We start from the raw sequence: 11,283 nt of genomic DNA on the forward strand, positions 1-11,283 counted from the left end.
ACTCATGTATTAATTTAAGAACAAACTCTTTCAATTAAAACCGTGAATAAAATCTCGTTGACTAAACCAAAACGACGATATATCAAAGTGATTATAACGCAGTAAAGAATTAGTCTAACACAATAATATTCTTTTCACAAATTTCATAGGCAATCCCTAAACTTACAATATATCGAATCGACAGAATTGTAATAAAAGAAAAGCAACGAAATAAGTGTTATAAGAAATTGATACTCTTTAAAAATCACATCAATCAAGCATTACTAAATTTATATGAAAAATGAAAGAGTATAATTTTATGAGAGGAGTAAAGAGTTTGATTCATAAATAAATTAAACATTAAAGCACAACAAGTGGAACCATAATCGGTTAGGTAAATTTACACAATTGAGATCACCCTTAGCCTTGCTAGAAACTTAGCCAAGAACACAACTCATTCTCACAAAATTCTAGAGAAAATATGAGAGAATAAAGTGGTATTATTTAACTAATTTTCGGAATAAAATATATGGTGTCCAAAAACTAAGCCAAAGCCTCTTATTTATAGTATTTTAGAGGTGGCAAAATAAAGGGAAACTAAAATAAAATGGAAACTAAATATTACACACATAAATGATGATTCTCGGAATTAAAAGAGTATTATTTGGAGCTTAACACGCTGATCCTGTTGATGATGAAGGGATGTTGCTTTTGTCATCTTCGCCACATGTTGTGTGATGATTTGGTGCTTTGAAAGGTTGATGACACGTGGCAAATACTGAATAGAGAGAGAAGCGTGGTGCTTCATTTGAAATATGCCTCACGTCCATATGTAAATCACTCTCATGACACAAACGTGTAATGCAAACTTAAAGCATCCTGGGAATTGAAGGCACGCGCGCGTCATCGGCGGAGAGAAATAGAGAATTTGCTGAATGGGTTTCTTTCTTGGGTGTGAACATGATATTGGCTTTTTAATCAACAATTAATCCTGCATAATAAAATGTATGACATTAGATATTTGCAGGAGTAAAATACCCAAAATAAGTATTCTCCGATTAAAATTATAGTCCATAAAAACCAAGAAAATACTTACGTAAATAAAAATCATGTGAATAATACAAATCATTAAGCACAAAAATAGTACACTTTTGTGCACTGATCAGGAGGTGAAGAAAATCTCGACGGTGGACAACCAGACAAATCTATTCACCGAAGCTTTATCCTGCAAGGTCTTCGACCAACATCAGTAGGGATTAGGCATGAAGGGCTACTCACATCTTCTTTGTGTCAAGTGGGAGTTTGCTGGCATTGGTACCCACAAAACTTATATACATTTGATGTAAGAAACACTTACGAAGACTCTTGCTTGTAACTGCTGAATAATAAAAGTTGAAACTTGCATTCATTCCTCCTTCTCTATTTGAAGCTTTATGATAAACCGTAGTCTTTAGTCCTTAAACAAACCTAGCAACAAATGAAGAGTCTGTCGGGGATGATTCCCCCATATAACCATATAAATGCGGAAAATTGATTAATTACGCTAATCATGAGCTAATTAATTCAATGATTATATGACAAGATCTAGATTTACATTAATTAATATTATGAGAGAGCATATAAGTCAAGCAACCGAAATAAGAGTGAACGAGTACTTACATTGATTTTCGGTTCACGAACTAAAAGCTTTCACAATCCGTCTTCGTCTTGAACGTACAAGCTTCCACACGATCCAACAAAGAACTCCTTGTTCAAGGACTCGATGTGATGACACCTTAGTCTTCCGAAACGTAATCTCCGAGACGAATAAGAAAGATGAGTGGGCACAATCTTTATCTCACTAGATCACGAAACTAGGTGTTTCGAGATCTCGCTCTTATTTTACTAAGAATGGAAACGAATTTCCGAGGGGATGAGAAGTAGAAGTGCACGGCCAAGGAGGCTAGGTTGCACGAAATTTTCACTCAAAATTGCTTCAAATAATTACTTATTTTTGCCTTCTCATGACCCCCTATTTATAGTAGTAAAAAGGAGATATTCATGGAATCTTCCAGAATATTTTATTTCCTTTTATTGTGTTCACAATAGAGGATTTAATCTAGGCCATTGGATCTCATCTAGTGAATCCTACTTTTTCTCTCATCCATCAGATCAATATCTATGGGATATTATTCTTTTATTTAAATAGAGAATAATTTATTTAGTGAGATAATAAAAGAGAATATATTATTCTCCTAAATATTCTCCTAAATACTTTCCTTTAAATAAGGAGAAAATATAGGACAATATCTTATATTTTTCTCTCTCCTTTATTTAAACAATTAAAGAGAAAATATTGGTAAATACCAATATTATGAAAATCGAATTTGGAGGCACACGGCCTAGGGATTTGCGCAACTTCTAATGCCGAAACCCTAATTCGATTTTTCATGTGTGCAAGGCCCAATTGCTTAAAACCCAATTAATCATTTATTTACTTGGTCCAACAATAAACAAATAATTAATAATTGTTTATTTACTTGATCAAACAATAAATAAACAATTCTACCATAAATATTTATTTAATTCTGCGAATACCCGTTTTCCAGAATTAATGCTGTCAATCACAATTACAGCAAGTGAGATTAATAATGATAAACATTATTATACGAAAGTTCTTATCTGCCTTTATCAGAGCCGAATCGGGGACTATGGACCTAGTAATAGAAGCTTAACAAATCCGATGAAAAACACGAAATAGTCCTTTCTCTTTTGTTCATCGATTCGTCTAATCTTGGTCAAATACTCCACCTTGTAAGCCAAGACTGAACTTTCTTTTATACTAGAATTATATTTACTCATCGTGACGAGTGTCCACTGATATAGTCAGTTCGTGATCAAGATCCTCCAGGTTCAACCCGTATCGAGAGAAGTCAATTTTTCCGTTATACTTCTCTTGATACATATCAGCCCTAAGCATTGTTGCTTCCCCAGCGAAAGATTCTTTCGAACGTTACTTACTTCGAAAGTGCGCGCAATCTATCGGTTCTGGAATCAACCCTTAGGTGAGAGAACATTAACCTTCTTTCAGGAAGGCTATATTCCGTATCTGTAAATCACTTCCCACTCGAATTATGCTCTGAGAAAACTCCCAAGACAAAAGTTGTGATTAGCATGAATTGCCTTTTAGCGAATGAGTCAAAGAGCTCAGTAACATAACCCAGTGTCCATGATCACTTCAGGATTTAGATCAAGTCTCACTGTGACCATCATAGTGGCCTCGGTTAGTGTGTCGTAACGGTCCTTAAACGACACATCTACACCAAGACCTGTCCAGGTCGTACACTTACCACAAGTGTAGAATGCTCCCACATAGTGATCAGCCTTCACCCATGTGTTCCACATATATGACTTTAGATATAGTTTTCCAGGCGTATATCAGTCATCGACCATGTTTTAGCACACCGTCCGAACTCAGGTGCCCAGCACGTGACTCAGTTAGATACGGAGGCTATGGAATAATGAATGTTTAATAAATCTTATTAAATAAGAAATAACGCTTTCAATTCAAATAGATAATAAATGTCAAACTTTATTTTATTAATAATTTCAACGAGAATTTACATAAGTATCTTCTCGTGGGCAAGAATTCCTAACAGAGTCAAATATAGATTTGCATGAACAAACTCTTCATGGTTTGCTTAAAACAGTATATTCACAATCTAAGGATCAAAGGGCTATTGATCTCAGTATGATTGTTAGGAGAATCTATGATGTCTGGTTATGGGGCATTGAGAGTTGGAGACTATATAGTTTTTCCTAGGTATATTCTGAAGGTACTGAATTGACCACTTCACTTCTAGAGATAGAATAAGGACAAACCATTTAACCTCTTATGTCTCGAAGTCACTACGTATGAATTGCATCGTGCTTACCTCAATCCTAAAATGAGACTTGTCATTTCATAACTTACGTACTCTCATTTGAGAAAGTCAGAGTTCTACATTCACTATGTGATATAGATAAGACCAATTGGTGAAGTACTAAGTTATGAAGATGTCATGAGTAACTTTCTGAAGATCTCATAGATATGGAATTCAGGTACAAGATTACCGAAATGCAATGTATATCACCTCAGGCTTTGTTCCTTGGAATGTGAATAAATGAACTGTTCAGTGTCCAAATTGAGTCATGACTCTTTTGGATGAATCAATGTGACTTGTTAGCTCCTCATCAATACATTGTTTTTAACTTATTCACAAGCGACAAATGAGTTGAGGAAATAACAACTAGAAGGGTAAAATGGTAATTTTATAAATCCCATCTAGTTGATGATATTCATGAAGGGTAAACATAGATAATATTCAGTGGATCACTCATCACAATTAAGAAGAATTCTTGAGTAGAAAATATATTCATTTGAACCGAGAGATTTCAGTGTCAACTCTTTAGTGAAGTCAGTTGACATTAAGTAGAAAATATATTCATTTTGTCTCTAGAAGTGCATTGGTCAATTCAGTACCTTCAGAAGATACATAGGAAGAACTATAGAGTCTCCAACTCTCAATGTCTCAAAACCAGACATCATAGATTCTCCTAACAATCATACTGAGATCAATAGCCATTTGACCCTTAGATTGTGAATATACTATGTTAAGCAAACCATGAATAGTTTGTTCATGTAAATCTATATTTGACTCTTCATATGTTCTTATGTTTGTTTAAGGACTAAAGACTATGGTTTATCATAAATCTTCAAACAGTCAAGGAAGAATTAATGAACGTTTCAACTTTTATTAATTATTCAACAGTTCCAAGCAAGAGTGTACGTGAGACTTTATTACGTCAAATGTACATAAGTAAAAACTACTACTGTTCTTGTGGGCACCATTGACAATGTTGGAATCGATCTAGGGTTTGAGAAAAAGTTTAACGCTTCGTTAAGCGGCGGAATTTTAAAAATTTTCTTTTAAAGTAAAACTAGTTTTTACTAACCTAGACAAGAGCATGTGCATGTAAATAAAAACTAATATGAGCTATAAAAGTTACTAACCTTTCTTGAAGCTTGAACCTTGTAGAAGCTTTTGGAAAGTTGCAACGCTCGTCTCCCCTCGCAGCACGTCTCTCTTTCTTTCCTCGGCACCTCGAGCAACCACGAAAGTTTCTATCACTAAATCACTCGAAAAGAAGGAATCAGTGAGTGGGCACTTTTAAACACTACGACTTGAGAACGAGTCTCGAAGTCGAAGAGCTAAAGACTAGGTCGAGTGAGGACCTAGGTGCCAAGACAAGAGAAAACCGAAAATAAACTAGAGAGAGAGAGAAGAGGACTTCGGCCAAGTTCTAGAGAGAGAGTCTCTCAAAATCTCTTAAACTTGGATGAATGAATTGTGAGGAAATGAGGCTCCTATTTATAGGAGAGGCTTTACCTTCAACAAGGTAGTTTCCTCTTCTATAGAATATCACATATTCATGAGCAAATATTGCCTCTTTCCCACTTGAGAAACTCGGCCAAACAAGGCTTCTAGAAGCCTTGATTTGTTTCCAATTTTGTTCAAGGCCTTGCCTTGTCTCTCACTTGGCCGATTACCCTAAAGCATCCTCATGCAAATTTGTTTCCTCTTTTTCTTTTGGCAAGTATCTTGATACATTTATGCACAAAATATTCTCTCTTGGTTGGGTATGTTGGGCGCCCAAGGTCTTCTAGAAAAGACTTCTAGAAGCTTTTCCATTTGTTCATGACAACATGAAAAAGGCCCAATAAGAATTTTCAATAAAATTCTTATGAAATGAAATTAATTCACAAGGCTCAATGATCAAGTCATGGCCGAGTGAAACATGTCACAAAATGACCTTGTCAAAAAATTTATTGACATTCATTTCATCCTTTGTCTCAAAAGACAAAAATACCCTTTTAACTATTTTCGTTCTTGTTTTGGCTTAGCTTCCAGTTTAACTATTCCTATCGATGTGATTCGTGACAGTGACCTCATGGACCCAAATGAACAAAGCTTTAGCTAAACACTTGGAGTCAAAAGTTCACAAACTTTTTCCAAGTTTAGCTTAATGCCAACTGACTCCACTAAAGAGCTGACACTGAAAATCTCTCGGTTCAAATGAATTTATTTTCTACTCAAGAATTCGACCTAATTATGATGAGCGGATCCACTGAATATTATCTATGTTTATCCTTCATGAATGTCATCAGCTAGTCGGGATTTACTAAATTACCATTTTACCCTTCTAGCTGTTATTTCCTCAACTCCTTTGTCGCTTGTGAATAAGTTAGAAACAATGTATTGACGAGGAGCTAACAAGTCACATTGTTTCATCCAAAAGAGTCAGGACTCAATTTGGACACTGGCCAGTTCATTTATTCACACTCCAAGGAACAAAGCATGAGGTGACATACATTGCATTTCAGCAATCTTGTACATGAATTCCATATCTATGAGAACTTCACAAAGTTACTCATGACAGACTCACAACTTAGTACTTCACCAATAGGCCTTGTTCGGAATCACATAGTGAGTCCGAACTTTGACTTTCTCAAATGAGAATACTAAGGTGTGAAATGGCATGTCTCATTTCAGGATTAAGGTAAGCATGATGCAATTCATACATAGTGACTTCGAGACATAAGAGGTTAAATGGTTTGTTCTTATCTTGTCTCTAGAAGTGCACTGGTCAATTCAGTACCTTCGGAAGATACCTAGAAGAACTATAGAGTTCCTAACTCTCAATGCCTCATAACCAGACATCATAGATTCTTCTAACAATCATACTGAGGTCAATAGTCCTTTGACCCTAAGATTGCGAATATATCGTTTTAAGCAAACTACGAAGAGTTTGTTCATGCAAATCTACATTTGCCTCTTCGTAAGTTGTTAAGTTTGTTTATGGACTAAAAGACTATGGTTTTATCATAAAGCTTCAGACAAGGAAGATTGAATGAACGTTTCAACTTTATTAATGAATAGGCAATTACAAGCAAGAGTCTTCATGAGACTTTATTACATCAAATGTTCAAAATAAAGACTACAACTCTTCTTGTGGGCACCATTGACAACAAACTCCCACTTGACTCAAAGAAGATGTGAGTAGTCCTACATGCCTAATCCCTCTCGAAGTTGGTCGAAGACCATGTTCGCTAGGGCCTTGGTGAATGGATCTTCCAGAGATCTACTTCACCTCCACGTCTCCGCGTTGCGCGATCTCTCGAATCAAATGGTATTTCCTCTCAATATGCTTAGAGCGCTTATGGCTTCTAGGTTCCTTTGAGTTAGCGACAGCCCCACTGTTATCACAATAAAGGGTCATGGGCTCGTCGACGTTTGGAACAATTTCCAAATACTTAAGGAACTTTCTAAGCCATACAGCCTCTTTGGATGCTTCACAAGCAGCCACATATTCTGCTTCCATTGTGGAGTCAGCAATGCAAGATTGCTTAATACTTCTCCACACAACAGCTCCACCATTAAGGATGAACACAGATCCCGAAGTGGATTTCCTGGAATCCTTATCCGCTTGAAAATCGGAGTCGGTATATCCTGTCATAGTCAGGTCAGTACCTGAGTATGTAAGCATCAAGTTCCTAGTTCTTCGAAGATACTTAAGAACATGCTTAACAGCAATCCAGTGCTCGGGTCCAGGGTTGGATTGGAAACGGCTAACTACGCCAACGGCGAAACATATATCAGGTCTAGTGCAAAGCATAGCATACGTGACGCTTCCTACGGCAGAGGCGTAAGGAATCTTCCTCATGTCTTCAATCTCTTGTGTAGTCTTGGGAGACTGGTCCTTAGAGAGTGAAACTCCATGCCTAAAGGGTGTTTGACCCCTCTTGCAGTCTTGCATCGAGAAGCGATCCATCACCTTATCAATATAAGATGCTTGAGAGAGCGACAGGGTCCGGTTTTTCCTATCTCGAAAGATTTGGAACCCCAGAATGTACGCGGCTTCTCCTAGATCCTTCATATCGAATTGCTTTGCCAGCCAGACCTTAACCTCAGATAACTTACCCACGTCATTACCAATGAGTAGTATATCATCGACATATAGTACCAGAAACACAACTTTGCCTTCGTGTATTAACTTGTAAACACAAGGCTCATCTATTGACTGTTCAAAGCCGAAGCTCTGTACAGTTTCATCGAATCTAATATTCCATGACCTAGATGCTTGCTTTAGTCCATAAATGGATTTAAGCAACTCACAAACCTTGGTCTCTTGACCTTTATCCACGAAACCGTCTGGTTGAGCCATGTAAATGCGCTCGTCAAGATTGCCATTCAGAAAGGCTGTCTTGACATCCATTTGCCTGATCTCATAGTCGAGAGCTGCAGCTATGGATAGGAGTATGCGGATGGATTTAAGCATCGCGACTGGCGAGAAGGTTTCTTCATAGTCAATCCCTTCTTGTTGGGTATAACCCTTCACCACAAGTCGTGCTTTGAACGTCTCGACGTTCCCATCAGGACCCCTTTTCTTCTTGTATATCCACTTACACCCTACGGGTTTAATCCCTTCAGGAAGGTCTACAAGTTTCCAAACTTTGTTGACATACATCGTGTGCATTTCAACTTTCATGGCGTCAAGCCAAAGGTTTGATTCAGAACAAGCCATCGCTTGGCTATAGGAAACAGGGTCCTCCATGTCGGAGACGGCTACAAGAGAGTCTCCATAAGACATGTACCTGTCAGGCTTTTGAGTAGCCCTCCCACTACGTCTAAGTACTACTTGACGAGATTCTGATGAGTTAGGTTGTGTTTCAGTGGGGGTAAGAACAGTTCTTACAGATGAGGTAGAAGCTTCCTCACCCAACTTTTCTTCAAGCACAATTTTGCTTCTAGGTTTCGCATCCTTCATAAAGTCCTCCTCAATGAAACGAGCATTCGTGCTAACGAAAGTCTTATCGTCCTCGGGACTATAGAAAGTAAAACCTTTGGTTTCCTTCGGATATCCTACAAACAGGCACAATTCTGACCTACTAGCCAACTTGCTAGTCTTTTGCCTCAGCACGTGTGCAGGGCAACCCCAAATTCGGATGCCGTCAAGATTCACTTTACGGCCAGTCCATCGTTCATAAGGAGTACCAGGAACCGTCTTGGACGGAACTTGGTTCAGAATGTAGGCGGCTGTTTCGAGGGCATATCCCCAAAAGGAAAGCGGGAGTGATGAGTAACTCATCATTGATCTAACCATCTCCATAAGAGTTCGGTTTCTTCTCTCTGACACTCCGTTTTGTTGAGGTGTGCCAGGTGCGGTAAGCTGAGAAGCGATACCTTCTTCTTTAAGAAAGTCATCGAACTCTCCAGACATATACTCACCACCTCGATCAGATCGAAGGGTTTTGATCACTTTGCCAGTTTGCTTTTCCACTAAAGCCCTAAAGACCTTAAATACGTTAAAGGTCTCGGATTTGTGTTTAAGCAAATAGACAAACCCATATCTTGAGTAATCATCAGTGAAGGTAACGAAGTATTCGTATCCTCCACGTGCCTGTTGGTTGAGCGGACCACATACATCAGAATGTATTAGTTCCAGCAACTCAGTGGCCCTTCGACCCTTATCGGAGAAAGGTCGCTTAGTCATTTTTCCTTCTATACAGGATTCACAAGTAGGTAGTGAACCTATTGCAGAGGCTTGGAGTGGACCATCCCTCACAAGTCTCTTAATCCTATCTAGACTGATATGACCAAGTCTTAAGTGCCAGAGGTATGTTGATTTTGTTAGATCGGAGGATTCAGAAAGTTTGATCCTCTTTGGCTCCCTAATTAGATCGTTATCTATTTCGGTGTCTAAAAGAGAAGGTTGAGTGGAATAGATGTAAAAAAGACCATTCTTCATACATGCATCAGTGACGAAAGAATTAGAAAAAGAAATACGAATTCCATTCTTTATAAACTTTAAATAATAATCTTGCTCGAAAAGTTGAGCAACAGATACTAGGTTTTTCCCAAAGGAAGGAACATAATAAACATTATTCAAATTTAAAGTTCGATCTTCAAAAGATAGCGTCACGGATCCCACAGCCTTCGCAGACACCACGCTCTCATCACCCCACTTGAAGCAGAAGTCGCCATCCTCTAAGCTTTTGCTTTTCCTAAAACCAGTCAAGGAGCAGCAAATATGGTTAGTAGCAGCGGAGTCAATATTCCACGATGATACATTATTAGCTACTAAACAGGCTTCAGTAACAAGTACAATACCTTTAGCTTTGGTTTTGAGGTAGGCGGGACAGTTCCTACGCCAGTGACCAGGCTCATTGCAGTGGTGGCACTTGTCTTTAGACTTGTCCACCTTTGGAGCCTTTGGCGCCTTCTTCTTCGTTTGAACCTTAGGTTGGTTCTTCTTCTCGGCATTGCGAGGTCTCTTCTTAGATCCAGAGGTGGAGGCAGTAGCATGTACTTCTCCTTGAGCCCTCTTTTTCTTAGTGAGTGCCTCAGCGGTTTGAAGTTCCTTCATGAGCTCGGTAACAGTGTACTCCAGCTTGTTCATGGAATAGTTCAACTTGAAGGTATTAAAGGTTTCGGGGAGAGTTTCCAAGATCATATCTATTTTAGTCTCCCCATCAATCTCAGATCCAAGAATCTCCATTTCGTTTAGATAGCTAATGATCAGCATCATATGATCTCTAACGGGAGTTCCAGCCTTCATACGACAGTTCATGAATTGTCGGACCGCTTGTTGCCTAGCTTGACGTCCTTGCCCTCCAAACATCTCATGGAGATTGTAGAGCATATCGGTGGCAGTTTCATAATCACGATGTTGTTGTTGCAACACATTGTTCATCGATGCCAAAATATATCACCTCGCAATCTCATCGGATCGAAGCCAGGCCGCCAGGACGTCTTTCTCCTCTTGCGTCGAATCTTCATTCGTTTGAGGACAGGGGGTGGTGAGAACCCATTTGTGCTTGTCGACAGTAAGGACTATGTCGAGGTTACGTTTCCAGTCGACGTAATTGTCGCCTTCGAGTTTATTCGAGGAAAGAATTGTAGAGAGAGGGTTGAGAGACATATTGCCTATAAAAGTTGAAACAAGTTTATGATTAGTCTTTGGTTTAGGATTTAAGTTTCATTAAGACTTTTGTAAAACCCAAAGGTGTTATAAACCAAACGATGATTTACTCCCTCAAGAGAAGGCCGCAAAAAATCTCCATTTATAAGTAAATGACACATCATTAATGCTAAGCCAAGATGTCAATACATCTATTTTGACTAGCCACCTTGTAAAATGGTTTGATCACTCACATCCTTTCGCAGAGCCTTAAGGAAGGATACTAGGGATTGAGCCTAAGTGTGCAACCAACCACTTAGTCCA

General features: G+C 38.5%; 1 protein-coding gene and 1 long non-coding RNA gene across 2 annotated transcripts; both read right to left on the bottom strand.

The window, feature by feature from the left end:
* Positions 1 to 312: 312 nt before the first annotated feature.
* LOC149397531 (uncharacterized) lies at positions 313 to 2,914 on the bottom strand. Its single transcript, XR_016297224.1, has 3 exons — positions 1,337 to 2,914; positions 1,076 to 1,213; positions 313 to 970 (listed from the first exon to the last, which is right to left on the bottom strand). It is a non-coding gene; the product is annotated as an uncharacterized LOC149397531 (long non-coding RNA).
* A 7,041-nt stretch (positions 2,915 to 9,955) lies between these two features.
* Positions 9,956 to 10,761, bottom strand: LOC149397532 (uncharacterized). The gene is made up of 2 exons (XM_089614681.1): positions 10,170 to 10,761; positions 9,956 to 10,063 (listed from the first exon to the last, which is right to left on the bottom strand). Exons 1-2 carry the CDS (start codon positions 10,750 to 10,752, stop codon positions 10,047 to 10,049), a joined length of 600 nt encoding a protein of 199 aa, XP_089470807.1. The 5' UTR covers positions 10,753 to 10,761; the 3' UTR covers positions 9,956 to 10,046.
* Between the last annotated feature and the right edge of the window lie 522 nt (positions 10,762 to 11,283).

This window comes from Urtica dioica, chromosome 5, assembly GCF_054948205.1.
Source record: "Urtica dioica subsp. dioica isolate 48M chromosome 5, U.dioica_male_clone48M_v1_H2, whole genome shotgun sequence".
In the NCBI taxonomy this organism is placed as follows: domain Eukaryota; kingdom Viridiplantae; phylum Streptophyta; class Magnoliopsida; order Rosales; family Urticaceae; genus Urtica; species Urtica dioica.

Excerpts from the sequence above, each read along its gene's own strand:
- LOC149397532 (XM_089614681.1), bottom strand. The coding sequence starts at position 10,752 with ATGAACAATGTGTTGCAACAACAACATCGTGATTATGAAACTGCCACC.